The sequence below is a fragment of the Perognathus longimembris genome, chromosome 10, assembly GCF_023159225.1.
Source record: "Perognathus longimembris pacificus isolate PPM17 chromosome 10, ASM2315922v1, whole genome shotgun sequence".
NCBI lineage: Eukaryota > Metazoa > Chordata > Mammalia > Rodentia > Heteromyidae > Perognathus > Perognathus longimembris.
Window position 1 is genome coordinate 72,421,356 of NC_063170.1, and position 14,388 is coordinate 72,435,743.

At 44.3% G+C, this 14,388-nt stretch overlaps 1 protein-coding gene and 1 long non-coding RNA gene across 5 annotated transcripts; one reads left to right on the plus strand and one right to left on the minus strand.

Moving 5' to 3' along the window:
- Positions 1-301: 301 nt before the first annotated feature.
- Positions 302-10,286, plus strand: LOC125358881 (CCHC-type zinc finger nucleic acid binding protein). 4 transcript variants are annotated; one of them, XM_048356378.1, is made up of 5 exons: positions 302-463; positions 7,840-7,978; positions 8,077-8,169; positions 8,655-8,853; positions 9,280-10,286. In XM_048356378.1, exons 2-5 carry the CDS (start codon positions 7,855-7,857, stop codon positions 9,395-9,397), a joined length of 534 nt encoding a protein of 177 aa, XP_048212335.1. In that variant the 5' UTR covers positions 302-463; positions 7,840-7,854; the 3' UTR covers positions 9,398-10,286. The 4 variants fall into 4 exon arrangements, with proteins under 4 accessions (XP_048212335.1, XP_048212334.1, XP_048212336.1 ...); XM_048356377.1 differs by having other exon boundaries at positions 306-463; positions 8,652-8,853; XM_048356379.1 differs by having other exon boundaries at positions 306-463; positions 7,840-7,957; positions 8,652-8,853.
- Positions 6,855-12,435, minus strand: LOC125358883. The gene is made up of 3 exons (XR_007212415.1): positions 12,374-12,435; positions 10,563-10,569; positions 6,855-7,009 (listed from the first exon to the last, which is right to left on the minus strand). It is a non-coding gene; the product is annotated as an uncharacterized LOC125358883 (long non-coding RNA).
- Between the last annotated feature and the right edge of the window lie 1,953 nt (positions 12,436-14,388).

Consider the following 14,388-nt stretch of genomic DNA (forward strand, 5'->3'; position numbering starts at 1 on the left):
GCCGCGCCCCGCACCGAGCCGCGAGCCACCTCGGCGGGGACGGGGCAGCGCTGCACACAGCGGCCCTCAAGGAGGACGGAAGGGAGGGGAGGCCGAGGAAGGGGGAGGCGGCCGCGGCTCTGCTCCGGGCGGGAAAGGCGGCGCGCGTGGCACCACGGGAAAGGCCGCGGCGGCGCGCGCAGGAAGACCCCGCTCCTCCCCCCCGCCCCCGCCGCCTCACGCCGCGCTCTCGCCTGGCGGTGCTCTTCGCGGTTGACTCTGATTGGCTGGCCGAGCTGTGCGCGCTGATTGGCCGCGTGGGCGAGGCGGGGGCGAGCCGTGCGCAGCGGCGTGTGTGGGGCCGTGTGCAGACCCGCGTGTGGCGCAGGCAAGGACCCTGAAAATAAACAGCCGCTGCCTTTCGAGTCGTCTTTCCCGGGCCTGCGTCCGAGTCTCCGCCGCTGCGGCCGCTCCGACGCCGAAGGTGAGGGCCCCGGGTGAGGGCCCCGGGCGAGGGTCGTGCTGGGGAGCCGGTCGGGCGTGGCGCGCCGCGGCCCACTGGGCGGTCGGAGCGGTGCGGCGCGATGGCGGCCGCGCCTTGGCCTGCGCCCTGCTGCGTCAGGCGGGCCGCTCCGAGGCCCTGCGGCCTCAGGCCGAGCTTGGGGGCCGCGGCCCTCGGCCGCCCCCGCCGCCCCGCTGCGTGGGTCTCTCCCAGTGCTCACGCCCCGCCAGGCCTCAGGGCCAGGCGCGGGAGGCCGCGGCCCTCCGGCGAAGGCCCGGCCTGGCCCCGGGTCGCGGGCCGGGCGCCGAGGGCCGGCTTGGCGGGAAGGCTCTGGAAGGCGGCGGCGGGAGGGGAGCCGGGCCGGCTGCGGACGGAGGGCCGCTCTGGGCGCTCGCGCCGGCGGTGCGGCCGGACGGGCCATGTGCCAGGGCTTGTGGGGCCTAGGGAGCGGGTCCGCGGGGAAGCCTGGCGGGACGCGGGAATCCCGCCGGAAGGCTTGCGAGCCTTGGCGTTCGTTATTCTCTCCTGATAGCTTCCCTCTTGAATGTTCATTTATGTCTTAAGCTACTTGTCTCACTGCTATTCAGAGGGACCTAGTAGGAGCCACTGGCTCTGGAGCATCAAGACTGCGTTAAAAGTGCTCCTACTGGAGCTGTGGCCGGCCGATGTGGTAGAGCGCTAGCCTTGAGCAAAAAAGCTCAGGGACAGTGCCCCGGCCCCGAGTTCAAGTTCCAGGACTACACCAAAAATTTAAAAATACTCTTTAAAATTATCCTATTAAAAAACATGAATTTTTCGAGCCTTCAAGACCGTAGTAGCATTTTCTTTGCCGTCATTTCTCAGGGTAGATGGAGATAAATTTCGAAGGAAACACTTTCGAATTTAGGCTCGCTGTAGATTTTACATGGCGTGAAAACCTCTCTTAGGACGACATAATCACCCACACTTGGGTCTGGGTATTGGTTTTTTTTTTTTTAATGGGTAAAGTTTTTTACTTCTGCCACATGTTAAGCACATGGTCACAGCTATAGTTACTTGCAAAGGAAGTGACTTCATCTGGTCGTGGGGGTCCTCGATAAAGAAAAGGCTCTTTGATCACCCGTGCGTTCAGGTCGTGTGTGTCATTCGAAGGCACCCACAAAAACAATCAAGATAAAGAAACCAGTACTCTCGGGTTTTGATATCCTTGAGAGGATTAATTTACATCTCCATTTTTACCCTAAATTAAACTTGAAACTGATTCCCTTTTTTTTCCCGTTTTGTCCAATTTTGGAGAAGTATCCAGTTGGTGTTTAAGTCAGTAAGTTAAGTTTTTGGATTACCAGTTTAGTGTACTGAAAATATAAATTTTCAGACTTTTAAAAGGTTCCAGTGGTGAAGTCATTATTAAGCTTTTTTCTTCCTACCTACAAAACAATGTGGTAGGCATCACCCCATTAAGGCTTACCAAACAACTGCCACAATCCTAGGTACAGGTGTATAGCTTATTCAGCCTGAATGTTGTGTTCCAAGGAATTCAAGGAGTTGTGTTCAAGGAGTTCAAGTAGAGTATAAAGAGGATACCTCATTGGATTTCCAAGGGCTGAATTAGGATGTAATTTTTTTCTAAATTTACAGTTCTTGGGGACCATCTTAACTTTTTTCTAACTTCCCTTTGGTCTCTTTTCCTTCTTTTTTCTTTTCTTTTTAAAAAATATGCTTTAATGTAAGGCTGAAGCTTGGGTAACCCCAAATCCAAAAGTAGGTCTTCAAGTGTGAGTTTAAAAATATATCTACAGCCAGGTGCTGGCCTGTAGTTCTAGCTACTCAGGAAACCAAGATTAGGTTGTTGTTCAAAGGTAGCCTGGGCAGGGAAAGTTCTGAGACTTTATCTCTAGCTCTAATTAATGGCCAAAAAGCTGAAAGAAAAGTGGAGCTGTGGCTTAAGTAAAAGCTCAGGGACAGGGACAGTGTTGAGAAGTTGAGTTCAAGCCCTAGTACTGGCATGCGCACATTTACACGTACACAGGTGGCATTAGGTGATGGGAAGCCATCATGCCTATGCTCTATCAGCATCACTCAGGATTATTTTTCCATTTATCTATTGATACCTAGTGGAAGACCACGAGCATTTGTTAACCCTGGCAAATGCACATCTGAAACTGGCAATGCAATTTCTTTTCTAAGGTATCATAAGTGGACTTTTGCAATTGATTTATGATTATCTTTGTTTAGCCATTATTTTATAACCTAATATGTAGCAGATATATGGGACAGTACTAGGTTGATGACTTAGAAGCAATGAAACCACTCATTGTTCTAATTGGAATGATTGGTCTGTTGGCTCAACACTGACAACAAAAAGGTTGTGCTTTTTTTTTTTCCTACAGAAGTGATAGCTTAGAAAATAGTAAAAAAAAAAAAAAATAGTTGGCTCATTTCCTGTCCTAAGCCTCCTGGAAGTGGAGAGCCAGAAGACTACACCAAGGCGTCTGACCAGCTCTTTGATGAACCCTCTTTCCATCTTACTTAATTCCCATGCTCAGTGTCAGATGTTGCTGCAGAAAGCAAGAAAGTCATTGCAAGATTTTTAAGGAGCTACACAGTATTCCTGTGTTGTAGAAAACTGTTGGGATAATAAAATTAGAACTTGTAGCCACCAAAATTCAGGTTGTAAGTAAAAGAATTTGGTTAGGAATATGAAAGTGCAGCAGTGGTCTTCTAGAGGTGATTCCATCATTATAAATGAAGGTATTAGCCTGGAAAATGAAGACGCCACTGTTTATGGTACCCTCTTATGAAGAGGCTTAAGGAAAATACTGTCTTGGCTTAAAATTCAGAAAAGATGGGGGCTGGGAATATGGCCTAGTGGTAAAGTGCTCGCCTCGTATACATGAAGCCCTGGGTTTGATTCCTCAGCACCACATACATAGAAAAAGCCAGAAGTGGTACTGTGGCTCAAGTGGTAGAGTGCTAGCCTTGAGCAAAGACCAGGGACAGTGCTCAGGCCCTGAGTCACCACGCCCCAGGACTGGCAACAAAAACAAAACAAAAAGATTCAGAAAATCTGTGTGAAGGTGTATGTAAATTTGAGAGGATGTACACATTTTAATTCATGGCTCATAGTAGATTTGGACCTTAAGAGGTAATTGTCAGGCAAATGGATGTAATTAACCAAGTCAGGCAGTAAATGCACAAATGATAAGAATAGAGTTGCTACCAGTTATATATTATGTTTTTTTTTCCTTATTGTGGCCAGAACCAGGGGTAAGGTGAAATGTGTCTTGCTTCCTCTTATTGTATCTGCAGTTTATTTTTATTAGAACAGCAAAGTTTTTCAGTACTATGTTGGGGTATCAAACGAGCACAATCATACATTCAGAGGGTAAAAATCTCTACTGTAGTCTAAACACTGGACCAGCAGCAATGAACTAGGGCTAATACTGAGTTTGGGGTAAATAAGAGTATACAGCTGTGTTGGGGAAAATATGAAAAAAACAAGTAGATACATATTATAGCACATTACTAGTTGAGGGTTAAGTTTTGGACTAACAGAGTCTAGGTAATACACTGAGGATACTGGTCTGAGTGCTTTTAGTGAAACCTGATGGAAATTTCTTAGCCTCTTGGCAGAGATTGTATTAGGTAATCTGAAATAATCTAACCCTTCTTGGATTTTTTTCCTTTATTGGATTTTATCATTCAGAAGTTTTTTTTGTTGTTGTTGTTTGTTTTTTTCCCAGTCCTGGGGCTTGGACTCAGGGCCTGAGCACTGTCCCTGGCTTCTTGCTCAAGGCTAGCACTCTGCCACTTGAGCCACAGCACCACTTCTGGCCATTTTCTGTATATGTGGTGCTGGGGAATCGAACCCAGGGCCTCATGTATACATGGCAAGCACTCTTGCCACTAGGCCATATCCCCAGCCCCAGAAGTTTATTATCTCAGAAAAGAACAAGTTGCAAGTTAAAGCCCAGTGTAACAAGGAATTCCAGCAGTCTCAACACTGTGGAGTTGAGGAACTATCTCCAATAAATAAAATACGCAAAAAGCGGAAGTTACCTTGTCCTCCTGGGTGTTTTCCTCCTTCCTTCACCTCTCCTCTGACTTTCTAAATCTTGCTGTCACTGCCCGCCTTCCCTTCTCCCTCCCCCCCCCCTTTTCTTTTTCTTTTTCTTTTTTTTTTTTGGTAAGTGTGGGCCCTGTCCCTGAGCTTTTTTGCTCAAGGCTAGTTAGTGCTCAGCCACTAGAGCCACTACTCCAGGCTTTTTAATGGTTAATCAGTTAATCAGAGATGAAGAGTCTCGGGACTTATCTGCCTGTCCTGACTTGGGTTGGAGAGCTTCAGACCTCGGCCTCCAGAGTACCAGAGATTACAGGTGTGAGCCACCACTGCCTAGAAGTGTTTTTCTTTTTGCCAGTCCTGGGGCTTAAACTCTGGGCCTCAGTTGTCTGAGGTTTTTTTTTTTTTTTTTTTTTTTTGCTCAAGGCTAGCACTCTTACCACTTAAGCCACAGGGCCAATTGTGGCTTTTTCTGTTTATGTGGTACTGAGAAGTGGAACCCACGGCTTTATGCATGCTAGCCAAGAACTCTACCACTAAGCCACATTCCCAGCCTTATAAGGCACTTCAATAGGATTGCTTTCTTTTAAGCTTTTAAAGGTGATGTACAGAGGTATTATAGTTACATAAGTCAGGTAGTGAATACATTTCTTTTTAGGCAGTATCACCCTTTTCCTTATTTAATTTTTTTTTTTTGCCAGTCCTGGGGCTTGAACTCAGGACTTGGGTGCTATCCTTGAGCTTTTTTGCCCAAGACTAGTGTTTTCCCATTTGAGTCTTAGCTCCACTTCTGGCTTTTGGGGTGTTTAATTGGAGATAGGTCTCATAGATTTTCCTGCCTTGTCTGGTTTGGTACCTGGATCCTCAGTTCTCAGCTTCCTAAGTAGCTAGGATTACAGGAGTGTGTATTCTTTTTTTTTTCTTTCCTTTGTTTTTGGTTGTTTTCTGCTTTGTTCATTGGCTGGCACTCTATGGACGAATCCATGCCTCCAACCCCTTGAACTTACTTTTAAAGCCTCACTGGGTGCTTGGTAGCTCATGCCTATAATTCTTGCTGCTCTGGAGGCTGAGTTCCAGACAATATGTTTTAAGGCCAGCCTGACCAGAAGAGTCCAAGGGACTCTGTCCAAAATAACCAGCATAAAGCAGGGCTGATGTGGATCAAGTAGTAAGAGTGCCAGCTAGGAAGCAGACTGAGTAAGCAAGTCCCTGAGCACAAATCCCAACATAGTCTAATCATTCCTTCTGACTAGAATTGTGCAGTTTATCACAAATTGCAAGTGTTTTGTACAGCTAAAAATAAGACTTTTAGGGGGTGGATTCATAGGAAAGTGACAAATGTTAGGTTCTCTGGAGTCATACTCAGAATCGGATTGCAAACTCAACATGAGTATTTGGTTCTTGAGAATATTTAACACTGGAAACTTTTTGTCATGGGGCTTTAACTAAAGGCCTGGGCACTGTCCATGAGGTCTTTTTTACTTAAGGCTAGCACTACCAACTTTGAGCCACAGCACCACTTCTGGTTTTCTGGCGGTTGTTTGGATATGAATCTCACAGACTTTCCTGCTAGTGCTGTCTTTGAACCATGATCCTCAGAACTCAGCGTCCTGAGTAGCTAGGATTACAGGTCTGAACTACCAGTGCCAGGTAGCAATGGAAACTTTTTTTGCAGTGGGTGGGGTTGCTTGGTCATGGGCTTGAAACCTACCTGGGTGGGTATTGTCTCTGAGCTCTTGCTCAAGGCTAGCCAGCACTGTACCACTTTGAGCCACCTTGCCACTTCTGACAGTGGAAACTTTTTGAAGCAGCTTTATTTTTATTTTTATTTTATTTTATTTTTTTGCCACTAGGTTGATAGAGGAGAGCCACGCCATTTTTCTACCTTTTGGATTTTTGGTGATTTGGCTATTTCTACTGTCCGGTTTTGGCCTTATTCATTTCAGATAGTATGTCTTTTTACCAAGGCTGTTGTTTAGTTCTGAGGATATTTGTAAACCTTGTGGACCATTGCTTGGTGATGGAATTAAGGGACAAAATATTTAGATATGGAAATGAGTGCAAAGTTATGTTCTCATTCTATTCTAAGAATAGCTTTACAATATTGGTTTTAGGTTGTTACGTAAGTATAAAATATATTTAATTTAGTGTTTTATTTTTAAAAGATGACAAGAGGAGTCTAGTATGAAATACATTTTTTGTAGCTGTAAATGTAAAAAAATTATAGAAACATTGGAAAGATGAAAAATAGAAGAGAAAAATATGAATGTTCTCCAGCACTATGGCCTATTAGTACTTTAGTATACTTTCCAATGTGTTTATATTCCCCCCTCCTTGTGCCAGTACTGTTGAGCCATGTCTCTACTTAGGGCTTTTTGCTAGTTAATTGAATAAGAGTCTGTTAGGTTGGATTTGAAACCCAACCTTTGAAGCCATTGGTGCCTGGCAGAGATAGGCTACAAGTCTTTTAACTTTACTTTAAAAACTACCTTACTGGGTCTGGGAATGTGGCTTAGAGGTAGAGTGCTTGCCTAGCATGCATTAAGCCCTGGGTTTGAGTCCTCAGCACCACATAAACAAAAAGCTGGAAGTGGTGCTATGTCTCAAGTGGCAGAGTGCTAGCCTTAAGCAAAAAGAAGCCAGGGTCAGTGCTCAGGTGCTGAGTTCAAGCCGCAGGACTGGCAAATAAAACAAAACAAAAAAAAAAACTACCTTACTTTGCAGGTAGTCACTTTAGTGTAACGAGGGAATACGTTAGGTGCTATTATTTCAGATGAGATAATTGTTCTTTGACATTACAGAACTCATTTTACAGCTTCCTTAGTTTGATTTATTCCAGTTTTGTGATCAGTAAAAGTGACTTGCAGTTGGCCCAAATGAGGCTTACTAGCTTATAACAATGTAAATGTGTCAATTATTTATGTTAGACCTGGAGTGAGGTGCTGCTGTGAATTCTTTTATTAAATAGTTGTAAAAGTTTCAATTCATCATGTCAATTGATGTGTACAGTGTGTCTTGATCAATGTCATCTCTTCCATCATTCTTCCTCTGTGGATTATTTCTAGTACCAAACAAATACTGACTGTAATGTTGTAGGTCCCATCACCTTCTCTGTAATTTAACATATGCTTGCTAATTAGTTTTTGTTTCAGCTTAATGGATTTGAAGATCATAAAATGTGATATTTTTTATTTCGTTTTCATTTTTAATATAGTGTATAAAATGGGTACATAGTTTTAAAGAAATGTATAGGGTATGGGTAGAGTTTTTTTTTTAAGCAAATTTTAAGTAGTTTAATGTCTTTTTTAATATTCCAAAGCTCTTAAGTGCAGCCATGAGCAGCAATGAGTGCTTCAAGTGTGGACGATCTGGCCACTGGGCCAGGGAGTGCCCTACTGGTGGTGGACGGGGTCGTGGAATGAGAAGCCGTGGCAGAGGTGGTTTTACCTCGGATAGAGGTATTTTTATCGAATAAAAATTTTTGAAATACTTCAGTATTCAGTAATATCATGAATGGTCTAATTAGCCATATTCTTTTTGTTTCTGCTCATAATAGGTTTCCAGTTTGTTTCCTCATCTCTTCCAGACATCTGTTATCGCTGTGGTGAGTCTGGTCACCTTGCCAAGGATTGTGATCTCCAGGAGGATGGTAAGTATTTAATACTTCTTACTCTTCTACAATTAGAAGTGAACATGTGCCACTGCATATAGCCCTGGAAATGACCTCTACCTCTGAGGTTTCTCATCATATGGTTTGATCTTTGTAAATGTGTGGGGTTGTTTTTTTTTTGCCAGTCCTGGGGCTTGAACTCAGGGCATGAGCACTCACTGTCTCTGGCTTCTTTTTGCTCAAGGCTAGCACTCTACCTCTTGAGCCACAGCACCATTTCCAGCTTTTTCTGTATATGTGGTGCTCAGGAATTGAATCCAGGGCTTCATGTATATGAGGCAAACACTTTACCCACCTCTTGAGCCACAGCGCCATTTCCAGCCTTTTCTGTATATGTGGTGCTCAGGAATTGAATCCAGGGCTTCATGTTTATGAGGCAAACACTTTACCACTAGGCCGTATTCTCAGCCCTACTTTGTAAAGGTTTTATAGTCTTGGTCTGCTTCTTTTCCTTATTGTTGAAGCCTGCTATAACTGCGGTAGAGGTGGCCACATTGCCAAGGACTGCAAGGAGCCCAAGAGAGAGAGAGAGCAGTGTTGCTACAACTGTGGCAAACCAGGCCATCTGGCTCGTGACTGTGACCACGCGGATGAGCAGAAGTGCTATTCTTGCGGGGAATTTGGACACATTCAGAAAGACTGCACCAAAGTGAAGTGCTACAGGTAACTAGTTAGAACGTTGCTGTAAGAAAACTCATTGCAGAGATGTTCTTTGTCGTTGAACTCTGAACTTGTTAGGCATACTTCCAGTCCCTTATAGCACTCTTTAGGTGTTTTTTTTTTTTTTTTTTTGCCAATCCTGGGGCTTGAACTCCGAAAAGTAATTGTAGTCTTAAAGAGAAATGTATTTACTTATTTATTTTGGTTGGCCATTTTTCTGGTGGTTAATTGAAGGTAAGAGTCTCATGGCCTTTCCTGCCTGTGCTGGCTTTGAACCGTGACCCTTGGATCTCAGCCTCCTGATTAGCTAGGATTACAGGTGTGAATCACTGGCCCTGGCTGTTAATGGCTTTTTGCTCTGTACTGACTTACTCTGGTAAGAGTTTTACTTACTTGAATGGCATTGTGAAAATTCTTTTCTTTTTTCAGGTGCGGTGAAACTGGTCACGTAGCCATCAATTGCAGCAAGACAAGTGAAGTCAACTGTTACCGCTGTGGCGAGTCAGGGCATCTTGCACGGGAATGCACGATTGAGGCCACAGCCTAATTATTTTCCTTTGTCGCCCCTCCTTTTTCTGATTGATGGTTGTATTATTTTCTCTGAACCCTCTTCACTGGCCAAAGGTTGGCAGGTAGAGGCTACTCCCAGGCCAGTGAGCTTTACTTGCCGTGTAAAAGGAGGAAAGGGGTGGAAAAAAAAAAAAACACGACTTTCTGCATTTAACTACAAAAAAAGTTTATGTTTAGTTTGGTAGAGGTGTTATGTATAATGCTTTGTTAAAGAACCCCCTTTCCGTGCCACTGGTGAATAGGGATTGATAAATGGGAAGAATTTTGTCAGACTGGTAAGCCCATTCTGGGTTTCTTAAATATTCCCATGTAAGAGGTAAAACCAATTCTGGAGGTGTATATGAACTTCCATAAGTAACTTTAATTTTAGCATAATGATGGCCTTGGATTGTCTGACCTCAGTAGCTATTAAATAACATCAAGTAACATCTGTATCAGGCCCTCATAGAACATACAGTTGAGTGGGAGTAAACAAAATGAGAAGGCAAACGTGTTAAGGCTGCAGGAGAGAAATTGGAATAAAAGCCTACAACAGTACAGCTTTATCACAGCGCTGATGCTGGATATATAGATGGTGATGGCAAAGGTTAAGAACACATTTTCAAAGACTAAATCTAAAACCCAGCGTGAACATCAATTCTCAGAGTTAGCATAATTTGGATTTATTCAGGAATTGCAGAGAAATGCATTTTCACAGAAATCAAGATGTTATTTTTGTATACTATATCACTTAGACAACTGTGTTTCATTTGCTGTAATCAGTTTTTAAAAGTCAGATGGAAAAAGCAACTGAGTCCTAGAAAATAGAAAATGTAATTTTAAACTATTCCAATAAAGCTGGAGGAGGAAGGGGAGTTTGACTAAAAGTTTTTTTGTTTCAAATTTTCATTAATGTATTTGCATAGAATGCCACATTAAAGAGGAATGTGGGGATTGTCCAAACTTAGTTTGGACTTGGAGCACTAAATCATGTTGAGAACAAGGATCACATAGGCTTGGGTAGAGATTTTGTTTATTGGTGCCAGGGTGCTGTCTCTGAATTTTTATTTATTTATTTATTTTTGCTCAAGGCTAGTGTTCTGTCACTTGAGCCACAGCTCTTCTGGCCTTTTTTTTTTTTTTTCCAAGTCCTGGGCTTGAACTTGGGGCCTGAACACTGTTCTGGCTTTTTGCTGAAGGCTAGTATTTTACCACTTGAGCCACAGTGCCACTTCTGGCTTTTTCTATACATGTGGTGCTGAGGAGTCGAACCTAGGGCTGCATGTATGCGAGGCAAGCATTCTACTGCTAAGCCACATTCCCAGCTCTTTCTGGCCTTTCGGTGGTTAATTGGAGATGAGTCTCATGGGCTGCACAGGCTGACATTGAACTGTGGTCCTTAGATCTCAATCTCATTAGCTAGGATTACAGGCATGAGCCACAGGTTCCTGTTTTATTTGTGGTGCTGTGGTGAACCTACCTCAGGTTGTTTAGCCCTTATAATTTGTTGTATTTGTACTTTTTTTTTTTTTTTTTTGCCAGTCCTGGGGCTGGAACTCCCTGAGCTTTGTTTTTGCTCAAGGCTAGCATTCTACCACTTGAGCCACTTGCCAACTGGCTTTTTCTGTGCATGTGGTACTGAGGAATTGATTCCAGAGCTTCATGCTTGCTAGGCAAACACTCTACCACTAAGCCACATTCTCAGCCCTGTCTGAACATTTTTTTCCCTGGTTTTAGGAGTTTTTTTTCCCTCAGGTACCTGGACTTCAACTCAGGAACTCCCTTTCTGAATTACTATAAATTCCTATTACTGTTGTAATGCTAAGGACACTACTCTAAGGTCTATTCTAATTTCTTTTTTTGCCTCAAGACAAATTACTGCATTTTCCTACTGATGTTATAACTTAATCCTATCTACAAGTCCTTTTGCCAATAAGATAATAGTCATAAGTTTGAGGATTTAACATAAAAAGTAATGACTCAAAGTGTAGAAATCTCACCGGCTTCCAAAATTTCAGTGTTAGAGACAATGTACCTGTAAGACATTCCCCTAAAAATGGGAAGAAAGGGGCTGGGGATATGGCCTAGTGGCAAGGGTGCTTGCCTCGTATACATGAGGCCCCGGGTTCGATTCCCCAGCACCACATATACAGAAAATGGCCAGAAGTGGCGCTGTGGCTCAAGGGGTAGAGTGCTAGCCTTGAGCAAGAAGAAGCCAGGGACAGTGCTCAGGCCCTGAGTCCAAGCCCCAGGACTGGCCAAAAAAAAAAAAAAAAAAAAGGGAAGAAAATAGAGGTCTTGATCTGTTTGAAAACACAGCTGAAGATAGAGGTTTGAAGCAGAAATCAGAGACGTTCATCTCCAATTAAGCAGCAGAGAAGTTTGTTGAGGTGAGGCTCAAGTGGTAGAGTGCGAGGTACACAAGGAAGCTGTGTTCAATCCTGCAGTACACAGATTCAACTGGGGCTGGGGATGGAGTTCAGGACAACACAGCAGAGGGGCTAACAAGTTCTGGGTTTGATCCCTAGGTTTGTGTATGTGGGTGTCCAGTTGAGCTAATACTATTAGGTTTCAAGGCCTGGGCAAGACTCCATTGTACAAAGTAGCCACTTTTCAAGAGCATGAAACATTTCCATGAATTATTTTACCGGTCTGCTTACTGCTGGTAGGATTTTGGGAGGTTGCCTTCCTCTATTTCTCAGTTCAAGTAGGCAGTTCTGGTATGAAGTTTTTAAGAATAGTGTGGGTTGAGGGCTGGGACTATGGCCTAGTGGTAGAGTGCTTGTCTAGCATACATTAAGCCCCGTGTTCGATTCCTCAGCACCACATACATAGAAAAAGCCAGAAGAGTTGCTCTGGCTCAAGTGGTAGAGTGCTAGCCTTGAGAAAAAACAAACCAGGGACAGTGCTCAGGCCCTGAGTTCAAGCCCCAGGACTGGCAAAAAAAAAAAAGCCCACAAAAAACGGTTGGGACTGGGAATGTGGCTTAGTGGTAGAGTGTTTAGCATGCATGAAGCCCTGGGTTCAATTCCTCAGTAACAATACATAGAAACAAGCTGGAAGTGGCACTGTGGCTCAAGTGGTAGAGTGCTATCCTTAAGCAAAAGTAGTTCAGGGATGGTGCCCAGGCCCTGAATTCAAGCCCCAGGACTTGGGGTGGGGGGTGGGGGGCCCGCAGGTGCGGGCCCGGCGCAAAATCCTGTGAGTCTAAGGTGTCTTACAGGAATTCCATTCCCATTAGGTAGGCTCTTCTACGGAGATTAGCCTTGCCTATATATTCCTGGGTTCTGTTGAGATGGTGTCTTGAGTAATTTCATCTCCAAGGATATGCCGACATTTGATTATTTTGGGTTCAAAAAATAGGACTATCTTTTCTCACACGACTGAGTCTCCTAATTTTAGCATCCTTTGCAATCTGGCCTCTTTTTTTTTTTTTTTTTTGAGTACTTATAATCTCCATACTCAGGAGGCTGAGATAGGAAGGTATAAAATATCAGTGTACCCATATCTCGGAAAAATCCAGTATTCCTTAATTCTTTCTGATCCCTTACCAAATAGCTTTTATTGTTTTTTTTTTATTGCCAGTCCTTGGGCTTGAACTCAGGGCCTGAGCACTGTCCCTGGCTTTTTGCTCAAGGCTAGCATTCTGCCACTTGAGGCACAGCACCACTTCTGGCTGAGAAATTGAACCCAAGGCTTCATGTATATGAGGCAAGCACTCTTGCCACTAGGCCATATTCCTAGCCCTGCTGTTTGTTTTGATGGCAGTCCTGCAACTAGAATTGATGGTCTTGGCACCTTTAAGAATTTTTGCACAGGGATACTGCTCTACCACTTGAACTTCAGCTCCACTTCTGGCATTTTTGGTGATTAAAGGTAAGTCGGGCTTTCTCAGCTTGGCTTTGAGGTGTGATCCTCTTCCCTGAGCAGTTAGGATTACAAGGGTAAGCCACTGGCGCCTGGCCTAGTTTTTTTTTGTTTTTGTTTTGGCCAGTCCTGGGGCTTGGATTCAGGGCCTGAGCACTGTCCCTGGCTTCTTTTTGCTCAAGGCTAGCACTCTGCCACTTGAGCCACAGCGCCATTTCTGGCCATTTTCTGTATATGTGGTGCTGGGGAATTGAACCCAGGGCCTCATGTATAGAAAGCAAGCACTCTTGCCACTAGGCCATACCCCCAGCCCCAACCTGGCCTAGTTTTTAATCTTGAGATTTCTTTTTGTTTTTGCCAGTCCTGGTGCTTGAACTCAGCCTGAGCACTGTCCCTGGCTTCTTTTTGCTCAAGGCTAGCACTCTGCCACTTGTGCCACAGTGCCACTTTTGGCTTTTTCTATATAGATGTGGTATTGAGGAATCGAACCCAGGGCTTCATGTATATGAGGCAAGCACTTTACCACTAGGCCACATTCCCAGCCCTAATGTTGAGATTTCTTAAGCCTTCCTTAAACAGCTGGGTTCTGGTTACTCATGAGTGTTGATTTGGCTACTTGGGAGGCTGAAGTTAGAAGGATCAAGGTTCAAAGCATTTCTTGGGTAGATCCCCTTTTAGCTGAAGAAGCTGGATGTGGTGGTGTGTGCCTATCATCCCAGCTAGCTGGGACAAATCCTAGGAAAAAAATGGTAGGTCACAGATTGGGTAGGCTCCCAGACAGGAAGTGAGTTGAGACTCATGAACAACCTGTGCAGCCAGGTGGCTTATGTCTGTAATCTTCCCGGTTCCTTCAGTATTCACTAGCAGGATGGATGACGTGCATATTTCTACCCACAATTTGGTCAGGCTATCGAGCATTAGAATTATTCATTCACTGCCCAGTTCTAAAGGCACTTCTACATTTTCAGGTATTAAGAGCAGCACTCCAGGGCTGGGGATATGGCCTAGTGGCAAGAGTGCTTGCCTCGTATACATGAGGCCCTGGGTTCAATTCCCCAGCACCACATATACAGAAAACGGCCAGAAGTGCTGTGGTTCAGGTGGCAGAGTGCTAGCCTTGAG

Bases quoted from the DNA above. Each gene is read 5' to 3' on its own strand.
- LOC125358881 (XM_048356377.1), top strand. From the start codon at position 7,855: ATGAGCAGCAATGAGTGCTTCAAGTGTGGACGATCTGGCCACTGGGCC. The intron at 7,979-8,076 runs GTATTTTTATCG...TGCTCATAATAG, and splicing joins TGGTTTTACCTCGGATAGAG to GTTTCCAGTTTGTTTCCTCA. The intron at 8,170-8,651 runs GTAAGTATTTAA...TCCTTATTGTTG, and splicing joins TTGTGATCTCCAGGAGGATG to AAGCCTGCTATAACTGCGGT.